Here is a 27,500-nt window from a genome sequence, read left to right as displayed (position 1 = left end):
CTCCTGGGGGAGCATGCCCCCCCCCCCAGCAGGGTTTCGGTGCTTGTCACCTTTTCACCTCTTATGAATTTGCAGGTATGTATAAACCTGTTTTAAATGTGAAATTGTTTTTGTTGATTTATGGTCAAAGATTTAGTTGCCAACTCAACATTTTGTTAAAATTTACACTACAAAAGGGAAGGCAATATGTGCACTAGCTGGATGCTACTACCTACTAAAGCTCTTATTGATGTCAGTGTTATGAATTCCTGTCAACCAGAGTATATTTATAAATGTTTATTCTTTTAATCAAACTATTGTCTCTCATTCATTTGTGTCATTTAAGGTATACTGTATGCTTTGGAATTCTCATTGTTAGTTTAAATACTACATTTTCTCACTTTTTCATGTATACACCGAGATTTCACAAAATGTTTGGTCATGGAAATTTGGTGAAAAGTCATGGAAATCCATTGGTCAAATTGTGTATGAACCCTGGGCTCTTACAGTGCCATTGCTAACAAAAAAAACAATGCACCAGTACCATAGCTGCAAGACAGCGAACACGTACATCAAAAGGATGCATTGAGTGAATATAATACCCAATGTCTCACAAAAACAAGCCCCTATGTCCAGGGTTCACAAAAGTGTTAATAAAAACAGTCCAACACACTTTTTTCAGCTTACAACATATTCTTAAGCTGCATTTCCGTTTCACGAAACGCCCACTGACCAATCACAGCACACGCTGTACCTCACTGCAGAGCTGCACATGGAAACTGAGCTGCACGTAATGCTGACGCAGCTATAGGCCGGCTAGCAGGCGCTGACACGTCAAAGAATACGTCCAACATGTCAAACTAAAGATCTGATTGGTTGAACACTATGACAATCAACAATATCGTCCCCATTCACTGAAACTGCACATGGATTCACTTGTGAGTCTGCAGGCCTCGGGCCTCTCTTCTTACCTAGAGACACAGAGGTGAAATCTGATTGGATAAAAGCTCTACTTAAAACAAGCTGCACTGGAAGCAGAGCAACTGAGGAAGACAGTCTATACAATGAGAAAATAAGCTAATGGGAAAAGAAATTACAATACATGTAGTGTATTTATGAAAAGTTATAAAATTATAAAATAGCTATAACTTTATGATTCTGTCTAGGCCAGCAGAGAAGGCCTTGCTGGCCCTGACGGCCCACCACTGGTGTACAGTATGCGGAATCTTTGACATTATCTTACAGATGATGATAATTGCTCCACAGATGACCACGAGTGTCTCCTCTGTGCTGAAGAGAGCAGACAGCGCTGATGAAATGTTAAGCAACATTTGATTTTGAGGTTTGAGTTGGTTAAAATCTTGTACAATTGAAATGTGCTTATAGTTATGGCTCACGAGTACAAGCACAAATAGCAATGCTGGTTTGAATATTTATAATAAAGAGGATATATAATTGCAAAGTAACTTGTGATATAAAGTGAAATTAAATGTGTGAGAGGCGTCATTATACCTGTCATGATGCCTCTCATATTTAGTTTCTACAGTCTGGCTTCAATTCACCACCTCACCCCAGGGGTCTCATTTTGAGCCCTGTTAATGTGTGACATTAAACGTAACATGTCCTCCAGGTTTACAGTATTTTCACCAGACTAAGCTTCCAGGTTGTGTGGACTGGCTGTGATTCACAGAGATGATTTTAAATTTTCCCACTACTCACTTGGAACTTTTTCCTCATTTGAATCACTTGTTTAAATCACAAGCCCCCTTTTACTTTGTGTTATAATCTACCGACCCCAAAATCTAACTGCTTTAAAAATTCAAGAATTCTCTTATCTTTCAGATTTTATTATGCCTTGTTTTGGTGATTTTAACATACACGATGCCCCTCTGCTTCCGCTATATTCTAATATTGCTCAGTCACTTAAAGGGACACACCGTGGACATTGTTCTCTCCTCTGGTTTGACTCTTGAAAGTGAGGTAAGACGTCCTTATGTCTTTTCAAAACCACTTTTTCTTGACCTCGATAGCAAACACTATGAGGTCAAGGAAAGGTGTTAAGGAGAATTCATAAGGATCTAGGAAGAGACAACTGCGGTGCCCAGAGAATGAACTCTCATCAAGCTACGTAATTATGATGCGACAGTAGATGCTGCTGACGTGGGTCTGCTTTCTCTTTAAACATCCATGGGCTCTGCCATGGTGAAACTGAGCGCTTAGTTCAATTTGTGACCTGTCAGCGATGACATGTTAGGTGCAATTCTTTCCATTCAATTTCTTCTATACTGTAAATGGTACTTATTAATTTGTGTTAAATATGAGTGGAAAACATTTTAAAACTCTTATTTCTGTCTGACATTAGTCATACAGAGTTAACCCAGGTGTTTTTACTGCTCTTTGGGAAATATCTGACTGATGGATATTATCAAGACTGTAACGTTATAGCTGGAGCTTTATAGTTCTCCCAATGTCAAACTATAAGTTAATTGAAATTATAACGTTACACTAATTTATATTGCTGTGAGTTAACCAGCGTTCATGCTGTTTAATTCAGCTCTTGGCTGTGTGCTATCATCGCTAACACACCACTGTTGGCCGGTGCCCATTTCATATCACAGTAGATAATGTTATCTGTATCGTATAAACATATCTTCCATGATTATTCATGTAGAGCCAAGAAATAAATGTCATCAATATGCATGTAATTCAACTGTCCAGTGAAGTTGTAATGTATCGAGTTAGCACTGCGCTGGGACCTTTTAAATGTTACTTTTCTTGTTAGCAACCAGCTTTCTTCATAAACATTATAATTTCCTATTCTTTTTTATGATCTTCAAGTATTTACTGCAGTATTCTGCTGATGTTAATTTTTTTCTGTTTAGATGGAACATCCTACCTTTAGGAGGGCCTCTATTGGGACCGTTCTGCTCAAGGCCTCTCCGGCAGGTAGCCGGAGGCCAAGCTCCTTACAGGGCAAAGAAGCCAGAGGAGGTGGATACGAAGGCCTGGGCCCTCCAAGTGTGGCGACCCTCAGTATCAGGGCAAGACTTTCCACTGGCTCTTGGAGAATGACGTGGTGACCGTTTTAACCTCACTTTGTGAACTTGCAGTACACCTTCACCCGGGAAGGCAGTGAGGTTCCACCAGGCATTTAAGGAGGCGAGGGTGAAGTCCCTCCAGCCCGGTCGTTGAATAAAAAACGATCTGATGTCTGCCTGATGCACATCTCAGATCACTAACCCACCTGCCAGCCAATCCCCTGTAAAAACATTACTAATGTGTGCATCTGTAGAGTAACATTTTCTTCACCATGCTTTCCCTAGTCACCTGAGTAACACTGCTTCCTCACTCAACATGTCTAATCTGTTGTTATCATCATGCTGTCTCATCCTCACCTTCTCTCTTCAAAACCACCTTCTGTGCTCCTGTAGTTTTTATATGCAGCTTGGCTGATTGTGTGCCTCTCACTCATGGGGCCACACTGGACCAAGACAACCCCCAGCAGCACTCGTCATGGACCAGCCTGCAGAGTCGCCGGCTCCCTACTGCTGCCTGCAGCGTGTCAGGTCCTCGCCTTGGAGGAACAGGAGGACTTGCCCGGTCCAGCCTTCCTCCCTCCCCCACCACCTGCTGACAGTATTGAGGTATGGCTGTCTGTCAAACATATGAGCCGCAGGTGTCACTGCTACCCTCCCTCATCAACTGCTGTCCGCAGTTATTAAAATGTCCTGTGTGTTTGTGTTGTTGTCTCACCAACTGCTGCCTGAGTCCTGGCAGGCAGCTCTCACTGTCGAGCAGCAACAATGGATCGATCGGGTGCTGTTTTCAAGGGAGATAAGGTGGTCTAGGCTAATCGGTGAGCTGAATCTCTGTCGGTACCCCCCCCACCAATCCATATTGATGAGGCGGCACCGACTCACCGGGGTACCTTCCCCCCCAGCTGATCTATGTGGACCGCAACTGCTGCGACAGAGACAACGTTTCGAAAACAGCTACCTTGTTTCAGGTGTGAAACTGAGACTGTTAATATTAAAACTGTAACAGTAAACAGTATTTATTTATTGTTAAGTTGAAGTGTAACAACATTGCTTCTGTTTCAGTGCCATTAATGATTGTTTTATTTTGTTCAATAATAGATTTAGATTTTATGTATAAACATGGTTCACATTTTTGGCATTTGGAGTTTTTGTTTGTGTGGTGGAGAGATGCCAGTGTGATGGGGCTATTGAATTTGATGCTTATTTTTTTGTCGTAGTCTACATGATAGAGATGATAGTTTTGTGCAGTTGCTTTCACAAAACAACAAACACTTGGACTCATTTTATAGACAAAAGAATGAATCAAGAAAATAATCAGCAGATTCATTGATAATGCGAATGATTCTTAGTTGCAGTAGAAAACTAAGTGTTGCTAGAAAAATTAAGATAAACAAGAGAATTTGTTTCTTAAGAAATATTCAAACTTAACTTCATAGTTTCACATCAACGAACATGAAAGCTATAGCCTTCTTACCTTTACTTTACCTATATAACTATATTACCTATACTCCTGTTCCTCTATGGGCATGCCTGCTGTTTGTTCTTTTGTTTGAAGTTGAAACCTTTATTTCTTGGGGTTTTACTCATTTTCCACAAAATGGACAGCATACCTATTTAAGTATTTTTTAAGACCTAATTGAGTATTATTTTTACTCCTACTATATTATAGTCCATAACGCGATTCTTACATTTTTGTTTATGAAATTAATTATTTTATGAGACAATATAATGTATGTTTGATGATTAACGAATGCTTACGTTATTCATTTAATTAATCAGCATTGAAAGAGCATTAAGTTTAAATTGTGAAACTGTATTTTTCTCTGACAGTTGTGTCTCATGAAAGGGGTTTGTAATGGAATTGGAAATATTTGAAAATGCATTGATTGTAGCATCCAGACGTCCAAAAAAAAAAAAGTCCACTGGAGCCCTGGGGTTTACAGGAAGTTGTAGCTGCCATGTCTAGCTGCTTTGTTGTAGATCCCTTGTAGGTTTCCTGCAGATTTTAGCCTAAGTGTTGCAATGGAACCGAGCTGGAGTACGTTTTTATTCCAAGTAAGTAGCACGATGCCACAGTAGTCTGAGAAACTGCACACTTGTTTTCGAAATGCCGTAAATGTTGTTGCCAGATATTTTCATTTCACTTTTTGAAATGAATTAGTTAGCCAAGCAAAACAAAGGTGTTAGCATTAGCTGCTAGCTAGCCTCGCTGTGTGGGTTGCTGTAGCAAACTGCTAACTAGCTTTATCGAACCCAAGACCTCCGGCTGTGTCTGATCTACGGAGAATACCCGAGGTCATAGTGGTTTCGGTTAAATGTTCTGGACTCTGTATCACTACACAGTGCGATGTTTGTCTCTATTCACTTAAAATTGACGTGAAGCTAATTTCTACTGTTGATGCGCGCGCGTTAGCAAATTAGCTAGTGGGTCGAGCTACTACTGTTGCATTTCGGTTTGCTAAGCTAATTGGCTAACCCGGGTACTTTTCTTGTCTGTCTTACAGCAATCGTCGCCTCAAAGGCAGTGACTTATTGTGAGTCCCAAACTTAATTATGAAGATTGAGTAAGGTAACTGCAGGGTTTTTAATGGCGTTAACATTACACCATAATGTCTCACCCGTCTATTAACTAGAAATTGGCTAACGCTAACACTGTGAATGTGAGGGTTCCTAGCACGCGGACAGCAGCGACTATAAACTACACTAAAGACTGCAAGCGTTTGGCTACAGTTTGCAAATTAGGTTAACGTTTAAGTCACCATTGACCCGACACTTCTTTACGCCAGCCACCATGTGAACTTAAACGTTTGATAGGAGGGCCTTTTGTTTTTAACATTGTTTAGGATGTGCAACTTGTCTTAAGAACTTTTCTAAATCGTGGGAAGTCACTCATTTGATCGACACACATCCTGTAAACCAAGTACGTTATCTTAGATGTTGCATTCATGGCTTTGCATTACGATTGGTGTGCAAGTAACGAAACACTGTGAAGTGTGCAAGGAGCGGAGGCTTTATGAGAATATAGAGCTGCTAAGTAGTGAACGTAATATATGAAACTATAGGTAGAGGTTACGAGACCTACTCGAATATTTATGTATTCGGTAAGTAAGTCATTCTTTTAGTTTTCATTTGTGTTAATACAGTTTTTAGTTATTGAAGTGCTGCTCCTGACGTTCAGTAACGTTAGCTGCTCTCTATATCGACAATATAGTATAACTTATTACATCTATTGCATAGCCGAGGCTGTTGTGCAGTACAAGAGTATCTATCACCAACTGACTGGGAAATGTATCTGCAATCTTGATTTATTTTTTTTGTCAAATTTGAACACAATTTTACTTCCACATATTTGATATTGTGATTACAGCATGTAGCAATTGTGTGTTGCAGTTCCCTGGATGTCATACACATCTTAGTGCTAAGAATTGTGTTGTGAGATCCGAGTTCTAGCATGGTTTACAATGTGTCATTGCTGCAGTGGGACAAAAAAACATTGCACCAGAGCCAATGAGCATCAACATAGTCTCAGTATCCAGTGTATTAATTCAAATAACATCTAGCCTAACCTCACTGGTAGCATTTTGTACTCAATCTTGCAGCTTTGACGGGCACTACTACTATTGACATTATTAGGAATAACAGGCTGTTGGTTTTTTTTAATACAGATATCTTCTGCTTTTGTTTGGAGATCCATTTAATAGGTTACATTACAATTGGTGAGATAACTATTTTTTGTAAGCCTGATCACATCTAAAGTTAAATGTCATAAGTAAGGTGAGACTTTTATTTTGAGGAAACAGTGAATCATTTGCCTTGTACAAATACCAAAATGTGATGGCCTTAAATATGTTGTCTTAATCTTAAGGATTTGACTGTCTCACTGTTGTCACAACTATCTTGTTGGTTAATCTTAAATGATGATGGCTTGTTTGACCTTTTTAAAGTCAATGCAATACATCACTTGCTGACATAATACACAAATGTGACAGCAAGTCAACAGAAATGTTATTAACCTGGTTTCTACTTGTGATTACTCACTTATGTTTCTTGTCCTGTCTAGTGTTGGAAATGATCCACTGGCCATTCCCTATTCTATCAAAAATAGGGCTCTTGATATCGTTTACAACCCATTCCCAAAGTATTTTTCCAGTAACTATCTGAAATTGAAAAAAAGTGTGATTTTTGCACTTCTGAGTGCGGGACACTGGTTTACAGCCCATAGACACTCTCAGTCAGCGTCGGAAATACACGAGGGCAAAGGGCAAAACTGCCCCTAAGAAATATAATTTTGCCCCTGATATCACTAGGAGAGGGGCAAAAAATGCCCCCGAACTTTCTAAACGAATAAATAAATGGAGCGCTTCTTAATCAGACCTCTGACTGCGAGACTGCGGTCAACTCAGCAGACACTTACATTTTAGTGCACCTATATGCTGAAATTCACGGTAAACTCATTCAAACGGCACAGATCGGGAGCGAGCGAAGGACTTTGAAAGTCAATGGAAAGATTAACGTGAGACAACATCCGGTTTCTTCAGACGAACATCCGGTTTTCATAATAAGATGCCAACAAAGTATACATATTGCATAATGGAAATTAGATTAAATGAATTATATTCACATTAAGTATAAAACATGCTACCTGCATCTCGTGAGTTAAAGGGAAAATACACCTAAATTGTGCGTAAAGTGTCTTTATTCTTTGATTTGAGGGTTGCTAATGAATAATACCTGACTGACAGTCAATTAAGATATTTTACTAAGCAAAAACTCTGAACTGAATTTGTACATTCAAATGGCACATTTTTGAAATTTTGAAGGTGCTATAAAAATATTTTTCTCAAAAATTCCACACAATGACTAATGCATAAGTTCAGGACAAAAATGGGTAATATCACAATACTTGAGGTGCTACAAAAATATCTTTCTCAATAATTCCATACAATGACTGATGTATATGTAATCAAGGCATCGTTGACTTAATAATTGTTAATAGTTGTTTAAAAAATTTAATAACAACAATAAATAACCACAAAGAAATAAGAATAAAATTGAATATGATTGTCTGATTTATGTTAGTTTTTTGTTAAAAAAATCTAAGAAAACACTTTGAATCTGTAGACTACTGCCTAATATCTTATTATTGCCATTTGATGACAATTGCTCATATATTGTAAGCCTAAATAAGTATATTTACCCAATTGCCCCCAATTTTTTGAAAATGCCCCTGGATTTCCCCCAAAAAATATGTAAATTTCCTACCCTGCTCTCAGTGGTTGATATCAGGATGCTTCAGTTGCCATGGTATTTGTGATACTTGTATAACAAAGCTAACCATACAGTTTTTAGTTCTTCTTCAATGCTAACTTGCTCCACTGCTAAAGAGGTACGGCTGGTACTGGTTACTGTTTGTGATCAGGACAGTTTGGTTTAATGGCAGACGAGGCCAGAGTACCTGGAGGTAGTGTGTAAGAGACAAGGAGACTATTTAGAGGTTTATTATGAAAGGTCCACTTGGTTCACCTCATGTGATGAAGCATATAATGAGGCAGCATTGTAATGAACTTGTTATTGTTCTCTAAGCATTGTAATGATTTTGGCGGTTTGAAGGGGTTGGACTTCCTGTCATGCTGCACTCTGAGGAAGGCCCAGTTTATATCCTAACTCCTGCCATATTCTAAGATACTTTAGTAGAGTTGTGATTATTTCTGTTTTGTGCCCTTTTTATATTCATAACAAACATATTTGGCAGCACAGTAATAGCTAAGCAATAGACTAAAGAAATCTCATGGAACAAGAAATCTAAAGCAAATTGAATTTAGTGTTTAGAAAGAAGTGGCATCATCTGAGATTTGTATGGAGATGATTAAAAGGCAGTATAATACGGCATCACTCATTTACAGACATGGTAGCATTCTATTAAATGGGACTCTGTCATGGTAAAACCATACCCTGCCTTCATTGTGGAAAAAACAAACAATGACTTGTTTAGCTTTATTTCTACTATTTCTTGTTCATTTTCATCCCCTCACTTTTTCGGTACTTTTTATCGTGGAAGGGACCTCATCCTTCAAAACAGATTTGTATCAAAATCATCAGAGCAGCGTGATAGAACAGCAGGCTGTTCTTGCTGAGAAAGAGAGGGAGCATTTGGCTGTCTTTGACTTGCATACACATATGGTAGGAGAAATGCTAATTGCAGTAATGACTGTAGTCTGAGTGCTGCTACGTGTGGCGAGTCGACACCCTGTGACGGCCCCCCAGCTAAAACACATAGCGTGGCTGCCTTCACTAAGTAGGGACAGGGCCGGCAGCAGCTTCCCCCCCCCCCCCCCCCCAAAATAGTGCATCAGTGCTTGGATGCGTGTCATTCATAAAAGAACACAGTGGGGGGAAAAGCAGCACTTGGGATCCTGGCTCCCTCAGACCACAACCCCCCCCCCCTCCTGGCTGACCGAGTTGGGATGCTTGGCTGAACCTGAAAAGCCTTGGGTCAGGTCTTTAACCCGGCCCAATGGTGATTACAGAAAAGAACAAGGCGGTCTCAATCACCACATCTCTGGGTTGACCTGTTGTAAAGTTGGTGTTTACAATGTGAGTCTCTGCTTTCTCCTTGGCCAAAATATTCATACAAGCCCCCACCTTCTGTTCGTCCTATCCCATTGGGGATCTGCCATGACCAATTGGACAATGCCTGCCAGCAGCTGCAGGCTTAAGATGTCCTCCCGACACATTTTTTTTTTTCTGCTCTTGGGTTACGTTTTCTGTGGCTGTCATTGCTCTATATTACTTCAATTACTGATTGTACATACTAATTTCCCCCTGGGGATGAATACAGTTTCTATCTATCTATTCTCTACATCATTTTTGTTTTGGCTTTTCAAACTTTCAGATGCACAATTTTCTAAATTGATGTATCCTGCAGAACACCTGCTCCACCATCCTTCACCAAACCAATTTAGTTTAGTTTGAAATTAATCTACAAGGATGAAAGCACGCTGAATCCAATGCTGAGCTGCTTCCTATGGGTTGAGACTTAATACTCTAAGCATGTTTAATGGTTATAATCTGCTAATGTACTGTATGTTTTTAAAAATGTCGTATGATGTAATGAGTTACTGCTGTATTAGGTACACCTGTTAGACATGGGCCGATATGAAAATTTAATGTCTCAATTATTCTGGCCAAAAATAATTGCGATTCCCAATATTATGCCACTAATCATCAAATAATGGTTAAAACTCAAAATAGCACTAAAACATAATTGAAATCCCTATACCTTACATTTGGATTAGAAACAAATATTTATAATTTTATAAATGAAAAAATATTGTGAGCTTGTGCTTTCTTTTAGGGTAATTCTTGTATTTATAAAAAATCGGACTATTTTTTCCACGTATGTAGTGCCAGACAGCTTTTTCAAGTCACCCGTTATGATATTCATGATTATACCAAAAATGGAAATTTCCCATGATCAACGTATTGAGTGTTTTTAATCCTTTATCGTCCCATTCAATTAGAATTGACCTCCGACAAACCCTACATTGCTGAAGCTGTTTTTAGTTTTTTTTTACATTTATTAGCATATTTATTACCAAACGATGACCCTTTCCCCTGAGAACGTATCCCATCAGGGTTTGACTTTAGGCTTTTTTTCGGGCAAGTTGCTGAGATGTTTTAGTCGATAGCCAAACTTACTTTTGAAATAGAAAAATGAAATGCAATCAAGTATAACATTTTGATCTTTTGACAGTCTACACCAGGGGTATTCAATTGAAATTCCAAAAGGTCCAGGTTGAGAGTCTCCTCGGGCAAAGGTCCGGAACATTACAATAATATCTAACTTGCGCTATTTAGTGCTATATGTATGTATGTATGTATGTATGTATGTACAGTTGTGTGAAAAAGTGTTTGCCCCCTTCCTGATTTCTTATTTTTTTGCATGTTTGTCACACTTAAATGTTTCAGATCATCAAACAAATTTAAATATTAGACAAAGATAACACAAGTAAACACAAAATGCAGTTTTTAAATGAAGGTTTTTATTATTAAGGGGGAAAAAAAATCCAAACCTACATGGCCCTGTGTGAAAAAGTGATTGCCCCCCCCCCCCCCTGTTAAAACAAATTAACTGTGGTTTATCACATCTTTGGAAAGCTGAGTTCAATTTCTTTAGCCACACCCAGGCCTGATTACTGCCACACCTGTTCTCAATCAAGAAATCACTTAAATAGGACCTGCCTGACAAAGTGAGGTAGACCAAAAGATCCTCAAAAGCTAGACATCATGCTGCGATCCAAAGAAATTCAGGAACAAATGAGAAACAAAGTAATTGAGATCTATCAGTCTGGAAAAGGTTACAAAGCCATTTCTAAAGCTTTGGGACTCCAGCGAACCACAGTGAGAGCCATTATCCACAAATGGCGAAAACATGGAACAGTGGTGAACCTTCCCAGGAGTTGCCGGCCGACCAAAATTACCCCAAGAGCGCAGCGACGACTCATCCAAGAGGTCACAAAAGACCCCAGAACAACATCCAAAGAACTGCAGGCCTCACTTGCCTCAATTAAGGTCAGTGTTCATGACTCCACCATAAGAAAGAGACTGGGCAAAAATGGCCTGCATGGCAGAGTTCCAAGACGAAAACCACTGCTGAGCAAAAAGAACATAAAGGCTCGTCTCAATTTTGCCAGAAAACATCTTGATGATCCCCAAGACTTTTGGGAAAATACTCTGTGGACTGACGAGACAAAAGTTGAACTTTTTGGAAGGTGTATGTCCCATTACATCTGGTGTAAAAGTAACACGGCATTTCAGAAAAGGAACATCATACCAACAGTAAAATATGGTGGTGGTAGTGTGATGGTCTGGGGCTGTTTTGCTGCTTCAGGACCGGGAAGACTTGCTGTGGTAAATGGAACCATGAATTCTGCTGTCTACCAAAAAATCCAGAAGGAGAATGTCCGGCCATCTGTTCGTGACCTCAAGCTGAAGCGCACTTGGGTTCTGCAGCAGGACAATGATCCAAAACACACCAGCAAGTCCACCTCTGAATGGCTTAAGAAAAACAAAATGAAGACTTTGGAGTGGCCTTGTCAAAGTCCCGACCTGAATCCGATTGAGATGCTGTGGCATGACCTTAAAAAGGCGGTTCATGCTCGAAAACCCTCCAATGTGGCTGAATTACAACAATTCTGCAAAGATGAGTGGGCCAAAATTCCTCTACAGCGCTGTAAAAGACTCATTGCCAGTTATCGCAAACGCTTGATTGCAGTTGTTGCTGCTAAGGGTGGCCCAACCAGTTATTAGGTTTAGGGGGCAATCACTTTTTCACACAGGGCCATGTAGGTTTGGATTTTTTCCCCCCTTAATAATAAAAACCTTCATTTAAAAACTGCATTTTGTGTTCACTTGTTATCTTTGTCTAATATTTAAATTTGTTTGATGATCTGAAACATTTAAGTGTGACAAACATGCAAAAAAATAAGAAATCAGGAAGGGGGCAAACACTTTTTCACACAACTGTATGTATGTATATATGTATATATATGTGTGTATATATATATATGTATATATAAACAATTTTTAATCGCATGATTTTTTTGCGATTAATCGTGATTCTGCACTACTCGGTGTGCTGACTTTATTTGAAACGTTCCACTGCTGTGCAACATGAATAAAATGTTTCAGCACATTTCAGCTAAATGTCAGTGTTCTGTTGTCATGACAGTAAGAGCATGTGAATGCAGCTCTACTGTTCATCAATATAATGCTGTAACTCCGAGGTGATGATGGTTACCCAGCGTTGTCCAGTAGTCTCTCCAGTGAGAGCAGCAGCTGGTGCACGTTGTAACGCCGTCGCTTTTGTAGTCCTCTCCTTTTCATCCAACTCGTGTATTCTTCTTGTGATGGTGCGTCTTGAGGCTCATACGTACCGTCATTCGTTGTGATCCTAAAGGTGCGTTCACACCAAACGCGACGCAAACGCACCTTGAGAACGTTCCTCAGACCGACATCTTCCACAATACTAATCAGCTGCAGTTTGTATCCACTTCGCTGTGGCATTTGTTAGCTTGTCTTGCTTTAGTTTATCTATACTTCTCCCACACGCTGCATCCAACGCAGTCTCACAAAGACTTTCCCCACCGTTGCCAGTGAGCAACGCACTTTCAAAATAATAATTTTAAAAAATGCGTTAACGCGCGATAAAATAATTGTTGCCGTTAATTAATTAATGCGTTAACTTGCCCAGCACTAATATATATATATATATATATATATATATATATATATATATATATATATATATATATATATATATATATATATATATATATATATATATAATTTTTATTTTTTTTTTTATTTTTTTTTTTGGAGAACTAATAAATATATATATTTATTTATTCAAGAAGCCTAGTTTCAGTAACAAACGTCTCTGTGTAGTCAACAACTGTCAAATCAAATAAAGAAAGAACACATCAATTATTATTCTCAGTTTTCAAATTTAACTGGATGGATTATAAATAATATATATAAATACATAAATAAATGTTCTCATTTCAAGTAAAATAATGTCTGGATTAAAGAATAACTGACATAACAAAAAGCTTTTGAAAAATGTGCATCTTAAAATAAAGTAATTCATTTTAGAAAAATGTATTTCACTGAATTGTCCTGCAGCTTTAAATTCAGTTCATTCAGGTGTGAAGTGATGTCAATAAAAAAAGCCACGATATTATATTTTTCTCATAAGATAAATTTGTGTGCAGGGACTTTATCTGTGGTTATTAAACCACTTGCTTCAGCTCTATTCTCTATGTTAACATCATTGTTGGACAGTGAATTAATGTGTTAGGATTCTGATCATATTGAGCTCTTAGGTTTATTTTCTGTGACTTCATTTCAGATGTGAGTGGATGCGTTTGCTCAAAAGAGTTGTGCTTTGTCTCGTAGTGTCGCTTCATATCACCACTTTTAATAATCGTCACGGTCTCTGAACATGTGAAACCTACTGGTTTTAAACTGTCCGTGTGAAGAATTAACCTATAAGAGTCTGTTCATTCTTGGTTAAAGACTCTGGTCCCTCTGGTCTCGCGGACCACTTTTCTCTCTTTGGAGAACGTCATGTGAAATAACTTCTCTGACTCACGTAATTATTCTCCTACTCTTCGTTCTCTCTCCTCGTCTCTCCCCCATGTGTTTACATCTCACTCGAATCAGGAAACTTGTCAGAATACCCATATTTGATTGGCTGAGCTGCATCACGTGATGTGATTTGCTCCGCTGAACAAGTGCCGTAAAGGCTAAAAAAGCTGTGCCGGTTAAAATAGAAGCACTCCGTCAAAATTTAATAATTCTCAATTATCTATTAGGTCCTGGCTGGGTCGTAATTAGAGACCCCTGTTCTTACGGGTGCCTTAAACCGGCCCTGCCATCTATTAAGCATACTTAAAGCTTTGTCTATACTGTAGCGCGAGCCTCCGCAGATGGCGCACAAGCTCCGAGTGTGCACCGAGGTGTTTATGCTCAATGCACTGTTCGTTGCATTATTCTCCGAAACTCGGAAGGGCGTACAAACTAAATGAACTGTGAAGAATGAAAAATGCACGCATAGATATGCCCAATGACTGTAGGTGTAACTGGCAAAAAGCCATAAACAAACCTCCACAATGCTGAGGAGGTTTTTATTGATTAAATGCACTATAAAGAAACAAAGAAGAATATCCTGTAAACATTTGATTTGGCTGCAAAAAACTCAAATATAGATTTTAAGTATTTCAAAATGAAGTGGCGTATTGCATACATGTACATGGTGCTTTTATCAGTTAACTATTTGTGAGAGTCATGTGATCGTGCATGCCGTGCACAAAAAGTTAAACAAATTCAGAGGTGCAGGACCACGCACTGGCCGTGATTACGTCATTTTGTGGCCCGCATGCCTCGCACCGGCTTGACTACGTCGAGTATAAACAAAGCTTTAGTGAACCCATGGTGTGAATAGTCTGCTGGTAAAATCCTACTTAATCATTCATTTGATAGCCAGTATGCAGTACATACTGATTAAGTATGCAATGGTGGCTTGTTGGAGCTAGAATGTTATCAGGGCTTGACATTACGCTTTGTCAGCTAGTTGCCCTTCTGACAAATAGCTGAGGTGTTTAACTTACTACTTACTTACTTGTCCGAAATAGAAAATATGGGCCTATTGATGAACAATTCGACCACGAAAACGTCAGAAATTCAAAATGTTGTCCTTAAACGTTGTTACTGTCATCTATAGTGTTATTTTGCATAAAATACACAATTCAAAGGATTAGGAAATGCATGATTATATTTTTCTTTAAATATTGGCTTTGATAAAAAATGTAGTATTTTTTTAATGTATTATAAGCTGCTTATAACTATTGTCAAATGTTGCATAATTCCCTCTCTATCTATTTTATGTTGCTGTGAAAACAACTGGATTTATACGTTTTTCACCAAAAACTACATTCTATAAGATTACATTTGAACATATTAAGAAAATGTTGTGTTTTACCTTTGTCCAATACTAATTTTTACAGTTTGGAGCTTGAAGCCCCCATTAGCTCTGTTATTTAGCCAAGCAGGAGAGTGCTGCTAACAGGGATGGTATCGTTAGGAATTTATCCATACTTATCAATACTTCTTATCGGTTTGCTTCTTTAATCGAGGCTCTTATAGGTTCTTTTTCATTTCTAAATAATTTCTTATGAATGTATTATTCAAAAATAATTAAATAGAGAACAGGATTGGGATGTATTTACATCTTAGATGTAACTAAATGTTTCTAGAGCAGCAACAGTAATGTTTACAACAGCAAAGTCACTTTATGAAGTCATTATTATCTCACTGGAAACAAATGACATGTCAATAAGATAATTCATTTTACTGAGTGAAGTCTATAAAGAATGAAGAGCACAGACATGAACCAGTGTCCTCCCTCTGTGATTCACTGTCTGCAGGTACCGCTGGTAGAGTTTGTCTCTGCCAGCAGATACGTTTACAACAATTATAAGATTTGCAGCAGACTAAGCCTAACAGTTGGACTACATATAGACAGCTGTTATTTTAGCTTGTTGCTGTGCTTGTGTAAACAGTGGCGGTGGATGAGAGACTTCAGACAGAGCCCATTGAAATATCGCTTTTCTTCATGTTCACATTATTTTTATGCATGTTGAACAGGTGTATTGATAAAATACTGACTTTTTAGTCTGGAATGTTTTATTGCACTTCCAGTAACGAGAGTAGTTGTCATAGTTATCTTTACTTAAAGTGGTTCACTTCGCCGTCTCCATCACGTCGTTGTAGCTCTGCTGTTTGCTGGCTCACAGAGAGCTCAGGCAGAGACTGCAGCGTGATAATGCTTAACACCAAAATGCTAGAAACGACCGAAAACAGAACCAATAACATAGCAGATTATCAATACTTCAATTTAATTTATTTTTTATACCCCAAAATCACAAATTTGCCTCAGAGGGCTTTACAATCTGTACACATATGACATCCTCTGTCCCAGGACCCTCACATTGGAACAGGAAAAACTCCCCCAAAAACCCTTTAACAGGGAAGGAAGATATCTTAGGGAGAGCAACAGAGGCGGGATCCCTCTACCAGGATGGACAGAAGTGCAATAGATGTCATGTGTAATTCAATTTATTATTAATGAAAACTCCACGTACAAGCACAATTTGGAAACCTTTTTTATCCAATTTCTCCTCTCCAAACATCTTAGTTTGCACATATTTAGATAAGAGAAGTATTTTTCTGGTGGTGTGCTCACGAACCCCTTTAATAAGTTCAGTGTTTGGACCGCTGTTATTATAGAATCCTGCTTACGTCCGTGGTTGCCAGTAAGTGGCGCTATGAGTTAATCAGTGGTGGGCCGTCAGGGCCTGCAAGGCCTTCTCTGCTGGCCTAAACAGAATCACAAAGCTATATCTATTTTAGAATTTAATAATTTTTCTTAAATACACACTACATGTATAATAATTTATAAAAATATTTTTCCCATCTTATTTTCTCATTGCACAGCTACTGTCTTCCTCAGTTGCTCTGCTTCCAGTGCAGCTTGTTTAAGTAGAGCTTTTATCCAATCAGATTTCATCTCTGTGTCTCTAGGTAAGAAGAGAGGCCCGAGGCCTGCAGACTCACAAGTGAATCCATGTGCAGTTTAAGTGAATTGGGACGATATTGTTGATTGTCATAGTGTTCAACCAATCAGATCTTTAGTTTGAGATGTTGGGCGTATTCTTTGACGTGCCAGAGCCTGCTAGCTGGCCTAAGTACGTCAGCATTATGTGCAGCTCAGTTTCCAAGTGCAGCTCTGCAGTGAGGTACAGCGTGTGCTGTGATTGGTCAGTGGGCGAGCACGTGACTATCGTGAAACGAAACTTAACAGCAGAGGCTTAGTCAGTGTTGTGAATCACATCACGTGATGCAGCTCAGCCAATTAAATATGGGCATTCTGACAAGTTTCCTGACTCGAGTGAGATGTACCACACACCGTGACACATGGGGGAGAGACGAGGAAAGACATTGCAGAGCAGTACGTTTAATGTTCAAGTTGTGAAAGTAAAATCATAAGACATCTCTTTGTGCCGCGGCTTGTCATTAATGAATGATGGTGGGTCCCACAGCCAGACCAGCTGAGAACCACTGTCAAAATGCAGAAGCTTAACTTCAGGAAAATATAATGTTTTCCACATTGGAAAACATTATATTTTCCTGAAGTTAAGCTTCTGCATTTTCCAAATGCTCTAGTACTATTCAAACGTATTGTAAGCCTCGTACTGAACGGTCTAATATGAATACGTACATAGTTACAGCCTTAGAAATGAAAAATAAGTGTGGCGCAATCATGTGGTTATAAGGTGGTAGTTCAGCTGCAGGACAGCAGTGAAGGCCTAGGTATAAAATGCACAGCCCGCCACTGGAGTTAATATTGGCATGCAGACACTCATCAAGCATGTCAAGTTTGGGACAGTTTTGGCAAAGTACAGTCGAGTTACAACAGCTTGATGTATGATGGCGAACCATGTAAAATGGCCGGCACACCAAGTCCACGTCGTTCGATGAAACCTCAAGCTTTTAGTAAGTTTTAATCGCTAACAGCTGTTTGTGTGGCGTCTCTTCCTGTTTCCTTCACCTACATTCCCCTGTCCCTCCATGTACAGCTTCTTATCGCCCTCTATGTACCAACATACATTTATAACAAATACCACACATATTACAGTTACAATCAATGTTGCATATATGTGTGTATATATATATGTATGTGTATGCATACATGTGTATGTATGTATTGTGGCAACCCGGGGGACGTGGAGGCAAAATTCAGAGATAAAACAGGAGACTCGGAGACAGTAACCATAGAACAAAAAGTGTCCTTTAATAAACAGGGTAGGGTAAAGCGGGATAGGGTCGCTCAACAAAAGATTCCTCCCGGTCGGGGTCTTTGGCCTTCGGTCTACACCCAGTGTGAGACGATTCCTCCGTCCTGTTTGGGCAGAGCAGAGGAGATAGGTGAGTCCGCTGAATTACCTCCGGTCTGCTGTCTCCTCTCCAGAGGTTCAGGAGATCCTTGTATCCTCTGCCCAGTCTGTCTGCCGCTCCTGCTTCACAGCCCTGGGAACATATGCTCATTCTAATTAGCTCGTGGGCTGCAGGTGTGACCACTGACACGTGCCTAGTGGCTGCAGCACCTGCACCGGATTGTATACTCCCTCTATCACCTCCCCCAACCTGAGCTTGGGGATCCGCCTCCTGTGCTGTGTCTGCTCGGCTTTTCCCCCTGGTTTGCCACACACCCCTCCACCAGCTCCAGGTGGGGGCTAGAAGCATCGAGAATTGTCTAATCAACCAAAAATTTCGCGGATCCCCTCCAGTACCTGGGGGGCCGTGGACCCCCTGTTGAAGACCTCTGGTTTAGAGCATAGACCCCTAAGACTTTTTTTAAGTCTACATGTGATACATCTGCTAACCAAATTTTATACATCTAGGTAGTGCTGGGCGGTATATCAGACTGCAATTTTCGCCACGACTGCCTTGCTTGCCAAATTCCAAGATCTTACCAGTACCCCAAGCACCTCCTTTTCGCGATGAGAGACGTACGATAATAATAATAAACATTAGAATAACAATAGGTCCTCCGCTCTGACTACGTCGGTGCTCGGGCCCTAATTAGACTTGCAAATAAAAATATCCCCATGGTTGAAATTATAAGATAGAAAGTAGAAATTACGAGATAGAAAGTCAGAACTACGAGATAGAAAGTATGACTTTTAATATCATATATATATATTATATATATTATATATATATTATATATATATATATTATATATATTATATATATATTATATATATATATATTATATATATTATATATATATATATATATATATATATAGAAAGTCTAAATTCTAAGATACTTTAACACAACAGTCATAGAAGCAGCTCTTCATAGGTTACCCTACATTTGACATAGAAATGCATTGTGAGTACATTGAAGACTACTTTAAACGTGGATTTACAACACATGAAATACTTCACGTGGGGTTGTACTCGGCAAACGCACCCTTGAAAGGATTTTAAGCAAGAAGCAGCTCTGGCGTAGAAAGAATAAAACCGATGTGGCTGAGGTAGCAACCTTCCTTGAACAACAACTGGAAACATCTGGTCAGTGTCATTGTTACAGATGGATGCACCAAACGTGCCATGGGAATGTTTTTGTTGTCAAGTCTAACTTTTCATCTTTTTTTGTAAATAAAAATGTTGCTGCCAGAAATGGGCTTCCATATAAAAGGCATGATTGTCTTAAAATTGAAGTCTATGCTGCTTTACAGTGTACAGTGACCATAAACTACATCTCCCACAATGCATGTAGACTTTGTGACCTGCAAAATGACGGCATCCTGCCGCTAGACGAGATTTATATTATAATAACAAATGTGCGTAAATATATTTTTACATTTATATAACTGCATGTACAATATTTTTACACTTGAATAAACAATAATCAAATGCAGAGTTATTTAACAATATGTTAGGAAGTAGTTACATTTATATAGTCTTACAGTTACAACGGCCCTTTGACGGCAACCATAATGCTGATGTGGCCCTGAGTGAAAATGAGTTTGACACCCCTGTCCTCTATAACTGCTGTTGCTAACGTTGCTAGCTCTCCTGCTGACTTCAACACGGATCTGTTGCTCATAATGTGTCATTATCAGACTAGCGGCTAGAAAGCCATAATGCCGATCTCCAGATATTTTTACTGAATATTCTGCAGTAAAACTTTTATTACACTCAGATGGTTAAATCCATGGACTCCCTGGCCATTTTATATCCAAAATGCTCCCACTGCCAATTAACAGCACTTTAATAAGGCTGGAGTGTTGGTTCCCTCTGAAATGTTTACAAGTCTTCAGGTGAGTGGCACGACTCCCACACATACACACAATGTGTTTCAATGCAGGAATCAGGACACCATGGATATCACAGCCTCTTCATTTGTATCGTTATTAAACTGGGATTTACATATTCCCAGTTATTACAAAATGGTTAATCCCAACATCCCTAATTGAAATACAAAAGGATATAGTTCATGTAATATATTTTTGATAATTGGCGTTCATGTATCGATGCAATATTGCCCCATATAACGACATTTATCACGGTTATCTGGTAATTCAATAAATAGTCTATGAAATAACTTCATGGTAAAGCCTATTTATGTATACTCCTGTGTGCTTTGAAAAACTTGACAAACAAAAAGTACTCAGTATTCAGAACTTCAGTGCAAAATTAACTAATTAAATAAATCTAGGCCTCACCTACATCTCATCTAAATAAAAATGTGTAACAAATGTAATTCAGGTGATAAATGCAGCATTTTACAGGACAGGTAGCTAACATCAAGGCCCATATTAATGGATACACTCCATGGTCCGAATCAACTTCATGTAAGTCCTACATAACCCTGCTGATTAAGATATTGAGTTGGTTATGATAACAGAGGTTAGCTGTGGAGAGAAATTTTGTTCTACTTTTAGACCTGCTTTGTTCACATTCGGTGTAAAAGCAATATACAAGTGATGGCCATGTAGTGTGCAAACATCAACCATTCATTTACATGTCTGTTGTCTGGGTGTGTGCGCTGCTTCTCCATAGATTTGATTTATCCGTTAACCGTTGTATGTAGTACAACAGAGGTACTGTTTCTACATGTGGCCAAATACACTGTTAACACTTTTCTGTATTCTGTCATCGGCCCCCGCTCTAAATATGCTTGTAGTGGGGGCCGATGTGTGGCAAACTTTGCAGAACATGGTTTTCTGGTCCGTGTCTGACTTTGATACGAGCTCTCCTTGGTTTGGAGCATGCTGTGCTCTCTCGAAGCAAAACAGCTGTTCTCTCCAGCTTCGCTGCGCTCTAGCTCCTACATGCAAAGAACGTAAAGAATCGACCAAATTACCTACATTTTGCTGACATCACGATAGAAACGTTATCGAACAAAAACACAAAAGACATTTTTATTTCATTTGACAGTATATCGTCATATCGCCCAGCCCTACTGTATAAAACATCAATTGATATGCTCTCCTCAAAACCACAAGACTTCATTGCCAGACTCTGCAATTTTACCTCATGAATCATTGTAAAACGCACCTCATTCAAACTCGGAAGGAATCTCATCAAAACTGTTGAACAGTGGAAAGACTAACCAAGACAATCAACAAGTCTACAGAAGCTTGGCATTAGTAGTTTTAATGATGTATTATGAGCTGCTTCGAGCTAGTGTGAGGAAGTTAAACGGGTCGTAATTCCCTCTCCAATATCTATTTCATATTGCTGTGAATACGCAGTGTTTCCCATTATTACCTAGACTCTTGAGGACCACCAAGTCTATTCTGTCCTGCCACAGTTTCATAATGAACGGAAAATAGTTCTACACTCAATGGATAGGCTGGTTTGGCTCTCCCCATGCGCGTTTCCTCCACAGTGGACAGTGACCGGCTCCAGTTGGGCTCTGAAAATGAAAGTGGCTCGTGTCAGCGTTACAGCTCTCTGTCTGCGGGGAGCGACGGGAGTTCCGTTTTCCTGGCGTGACTGTCCTCGGTACCGTCTTAAAACATGGAGCCCGTCTCATTTACAGTGCTTCGTGAGTGTAACTTCTTTGCTGTGTCATCATCATTCATATTTATGCAACCTATACACAACCAATGTGTTTATGATTAAGTTATTTTCTAGAACTCAGAATAAAGTAAAAGTCCTGCATTCAAAATGTAGCTTAAGTAGAAGTACAAAATTATTGGCATTCAATTTTTTTACTAAAAGTATACTCATTATGTAGATGCCCATATCCAATAATATATTTATGGTAGGCCTAGATCACTGATGTACTAATATGATAATCACTTTTAATGTCGCAGCTGGTAAAGGTGGAGCTCATTCAATTTTATTTTAGAAAGCATTAATGCCGATTTGTCAATCGCACATTTTTTACTGATTAACAGCTGATAATGTTGAGTACCGCGAATAGATCACATTTCATTTTCACCTCCCCGATCAAACAACTGCATGAGGCATTCCACCTGCCCGAGCACAGAGTTTACTTGCCCCAGGCAAGCGTTAATGTTGAGTAAAGTCTGCATCACAGCTTTCATTTGTTCATTATTTCATATAGTGTCAGTGTTTTGTATATCTGTGGAGAGTAGGGCTTTCCTCAATCAAAGAAATTCTTTGACTCTCTAACAACACTCACTTGATTTTATCGACAGACTTTAAAAATTTGTGGAGTTTCTCCTCAAATAATCATGCAAAAGCACCACTTTAAATCTTCTGATTACTAAAGATGGGCTCATTTGTTTCTTGGAAATAAGTAATTCAACATGAAAAGAGCCTAAAGAACAACTAATGGACTAGAGAGATCTTAGTCGACCTAGACCAAAACGACCTATTAGTTGACGAATTGACTAAATGTTGGTGGATAGAGGAGTATGTTGGAGTATGTTGAAACCAAGAGACTTCCATATACTTTATCTGCTCTCCTGATAGCCAATATTTTACTCTTTTTGAGCAGAAACACTCCCTCCTTCCCGCTCTATTGGTCCTTAACTTTAAATGTGGTTTGAGGATGTGTATTAACATAATTTTACATGGCTCCATCTTTCTCATTACAGCAGGCCAATGAGGCTCTGCATCACCAGCACCAAGTAGCCGGGAACAGCCTCTTGCCCTTGCTCAGTTCTGGAACGGAACCACCTGATCAGAAACCAGTGCTGCCCATTCCCTTGGACCAGAAACCCCCCGTCAGTGCTGCAGAACTTCTTAAAGACAATGTGGCTAGTGGGACTGGGGGAGGAGGTGGTGGGGGGCCTCTAGTTGCTGTGGTCAAAAAGGAGCCTAAATCAAAGACACCCTTCATCTGTGGCTACTGCAACAAGGCTTTCCGGGACAGCTACCACCTCCGGCGGCACGAGTCTTGCCACACTGGGATTAAGATGGTTTCGCGGCCTAAGAAGACACAAACAGCCCCCACCATGGTGCCGCTCATATCCACTGTACCACGTGAGAACAGTGGAAACCCTTCATACATTACTACTATAGCTGGTATCCTGACTACAGCTACCACATCCACATCCACATCCACAGGCACCAGCATCATGACGCCAATGCAACACCAACAGCAGCAGAGCATCCCTAAGAAACCCCCCAAACCAGTGAAAAAGAATCACGGTTGCGACATGTGTGGTAAGGCCTTCAGAGATGTTTACCACCTCAACCGCCACAAGCTGTCGCACTCTGATGAGAAGCCGTTTGAGTGTCCCATCTGCCAGCAGAGGTTTAAGAGGAAGGATCGCATGACATACCATGTCCGTTCCCATGATGGTGGAGTTCACAAGCCTTACATCTGCTCTGTCTGTGGGAAGGGCTTCTCCAGGTATGTGGACATAATTTATTTTAACCTGACTGCTGATCTTTGCTAATAGAATGAGAGGAGTGTAGCAAATCAGTGTAATGTTGTTTTCACTTATTTTGACTCTGTGTCCTAAATGCAACACTATCAGGTTGAGGTGGACAAAGAATGGATCAGTTTTCGATCAGCTTCTTTTCAGCCGATACTTATCCGTTAATGTAAAATTTGTTTAAATCTAAAATAATTCATTGTGTCTATTCAGCAAATTATTTTACAATAAAGTCTGGAAGTCTGGTCTGAAATTAGTTTCCTGTAAAATGGTGTTGTTTGATTATCAATCTTGCTGTTGAAAGAACTCACTGATAGTTTGTGTGGAATTTGAATTGATTGTTTTTCTGACCAATAGTTAGACATATTTTTAATGCTTGGACATGTTGTACATACTATGAATTTGTTTTTTTCTTCATATCCTCTTTAGTTACAATCCTGTATTTTTTTTTTTTTCATTTTTTGACCATTGACGCTAGAAATAATGTAGTGCAAATATTCCACCAGTTCCTGTATCCACTATGTGGCGCAAGAGAACACGTGAAGAGAAAACATGCATTATGTTGCTCTATATCAAGTATAGACCACCTCATTTAAATGTCATGTAAATCGGATTCCGTTTGTCACATAACGCTGTCTTCTTGTTGCCAGTAGGTGGCGCTATGACTTTGAGTGACAATTGGCTTGTAGACCTCCTCAGGCCATGACTGTTATCAAGTATGGCAAATTTGGGACAGATTTGAGCAAGTCCAGTGGAGTTACATCAGCTTGTTTTTTAATCGCGAATCACGTACAATGGGTACACGGGTACGCCATTCCATCAAACGTAAAGCATTGAGTAACTTTTAATTGCAAAGGTCTTTAGATTATACTGACCAAATTTGAAGTGGACCTGACAAAGTCCCTAGGAGGAGTTCGTTAAAGTATAGTGACTAGAAATCATGGGAAAATTCACACAAAAATCAAAATGGCCGACTTCCCGTTAATTTTAGAGCATTGTCCCAAGACACTTTTCTTTAAGTCTCCATGTGATACATGTGCCTACCAAAATTCATACATGTAGGTCAAATGTAGCGCTGGGGCTGCGTTTTTGAATATTTGTAGGGGGCGCTATCGAGTCAATTTGAAAGGGTCAAGCCAAAAAGCCATATGAAATATTTATTTCCATAACCTATGACACCTGTGCAAAGTCCCAAGGCCTGTTGAGCATCCTAAGCCAGAGAAAAATAAGCTTCATTTTTCATGGCGAATGACGCATTGCCACGGCAAAATAGTCCACCGCTTCCTGTATCCGCTGTGTGGCTCTACAAACACGCACCAACATGCATTATGTTGCTCTATATCAAGGATAAATCACATTGTGTAAAAGTCATGTAAATCAAATGCTGTTTGTCAGAAAACGCAGATTTCCTTGGCCAGCAGGTGGCGCTGTGAGTATTAGGGGAAATTAGCTTGTAGACATTCTCAGGACATGAGTGTTATCAAGCACGGGAAGTTTGGGACAAGTCCAGCTGAGTTGCATCAGCTTTTTTCATGGGGCTTAGCCCGCTACGGCTAAGCCGGAATGGCTAAGCCATTCCATCAAACGTAAAGCTTTTGATAACTTTTAATCACAACGGTCTTGACATTGTACTGACCAAATTTAAAGTGGATCTGACAAAGTCCCTAGGAGGAGTTCGTTAAAGTATAGCGACTAGAAATAGGACAAGAATCTATGGAAAAATGACACAAACATCGAATTGGCCGACATGCGGTATAGTTTGGAGCATAGTCCCAAGAGACTTTTTTTAAGTTTTAAACATGTCCCTACCAAGTTTCATACATGTACCTGAAACGCAGCACTGGGGCTACTCTTTTGAAATATTGTAGTGGGTGCTATGGAGACAATTTACAACAACCAAGCCAAAAACCCATGCAAAATAGGTCTTCCCATCACTTACAACACATGTACAAAGTTCCATGAGTTTTTGAGCATCCCAAGCCACTGAACCATCAGCTTCTTTTTCATGGCGAATGATGCGTTGTCACAGCAACAGCGTTCAATGAAAACTCACAATATTCATGATGAAGCATCTTCAATGTCTTAAGGCTTTCCTTACCAAATTTGAGACTGATCTGGTCAACTTTCTAGGAGGAGTAAATAAAAGTATAAAATGTGACATTTCCTTTTGCCAGTAGGTGGCGCTATGAGTTATTGAAAATGTTGACATGGATGTATGCTCAGACTTGAAGTAGCATCATGCAAATGTAATTTTTTGCAGATTGAATAATGTACCTTTGAGTTATAACAACTCTATTGTTCATGCCGAATGAGGCCGCCACACCAGGTCAAGGTTCTTCCATGAAAACTCATGAATTTGATGACTTTTCATCACAAAGTTCTGAAGAGCATCCTGGCAAAATTTGAAGTCGATCCCATTAATTCTGTAGGAGTTCGTTAAAGTACAAAGGCTGAAAAATACAAAAAGTGACAAAAAAAAGCACATCGCGGGTTTACTGTAGCGCCCCCTAGTGGTTGAATGAAATAAAAATGTTAGGGTGTGTTACAGGATGCGATGTGCACATATGCTGCAAATTTGTTGATTTTAGGACAAATGGTTGAGAAGTTATAGAAGTTACTGATATATAAGCCACGCCCCTAAGATGTTTATTGTCTTCTAAGCACAAAGATATATCAAAAAGTCTTTGATAACTTTTGATGTAGATCAAATAATGATTCAGAGCAAATTTGGTAGCGTTTGCAAAAATGTGTTTTTCACAAAATTCAAAATGGCGGAAAATGTAAGTAGGCGGAGCTAAGGGTCTGAGATGCTTTTTTGGTAGAGCTAGCGGCCATTTTGAATTTCAATCCTTCGCCATGAACAAATAAACTGATGTAACTCGACTGAGTTACATCAGTTTATTTGTTCATGGCGAAGGATTGAAATTCGCCGAGCTGCCACGTCGCCGCATTTAACAATGTCTTACAATCTTCACAATGAAGCATTATCAACGTCTTAAGGCTTTTCTGACAACATTTGAGAGGGATCTGATTAATCTGTGAGGAGCAGGATGTAAAAGTATACAACCTACAACTTCCTGTCGCCACTAGGTGACACTATTACTATGACTCTAAATTGTCCCATAGATGTGTTCAGGGTCAGGATGTTATGACATGAGAGATTTGCCGCAGATTAGACAATTTACGGCCGAGTTACAACTTCCTGTTTTATTTTGCAGATTGAATAATGTACCTTTGAGTTATAACAACTGCCCTAATCTCTTATGTCAATGAAATAATGCCACGAGTAAAGCCAAAGGATTTCCATTTTCTTCCTTGTCTTCATCTCACCCTGCAGACCGGATCACCTAAGCTGTCATGTCAAGCATGTCCATTCCTCAGAGAGGCCATTTAAGTGCCAAGTAACGGTAAGAGTCATCACTGTCCTCTCTGCAAAAAGCAAAAATGCTCACCTATATGCACATTTTGATATTTCACTCTAGTCTTTTCCT

The 27,500-nt window shown here is 39.4% G+C and overlaps 1 protein-coding gene across 5 annotated transcripts in view; it reads left to right on the top strand.

Moving 5' to 3' along the window:
- Window positions 1-4,959: 4,959 nt before the first annotated feature.
- Window positions 4,960-27,500, top strand: part of LOC142931521 (vascular endothelial zinc finger 1-like) — a 31,006-nt gene continuing 8,465 nt past the window's right edge. For 2 of the 5 annotated variants that reach the window (XM_076075481.1, XM_076075479.1), the window contains exons 1-3: window positions 19,482-22,202; window positions 23,224-23,984; window positions 27,347-27,416. In XM_076075481.1, the coding sequence (XP_075931596.1) occupies window positions 21,999-22,202; window positions 23,224-23,984; window positions 27,347-27,416 (1,035 nt within the window). In that variant the 5' untranslated portion in view covers window positions 19,482-21,998. Of the gene's footprint in view, window positions 5,073-18,156; window positions 18,564-19,481; window positions 22,203-23,223; window positions 23,985-27,346; window positions 27,417-27,500 lie in introns of those variants that run through there. The other 3 variants (XM_076075480.1, XM_076075482.1, XM_076075483.1) reach the window with 3 other exon arrangements.

The sequence above is a fragment of the Anarhichas minor genome, unplaced genomic scaffold (genome assembly GCF_050575085.1).
Source record: "Anarhichas minor isolate MPS153535 unplaced genomic scaffold, ASM5057508v1 ptg000052l, whole genome shotgun sequence".
Lineage (NCBI taxonomy): Eukaryota > Metazoa > Chordata > Actinopteri > Perciformes > Anarhichadidae > Anarhichas > Anarhichas minor.
The sequence above is the reverse complement of the archived record's forward strand: the minus strand, read 5'-3'. Positions and strand labels throughout refer to the sequence as shown.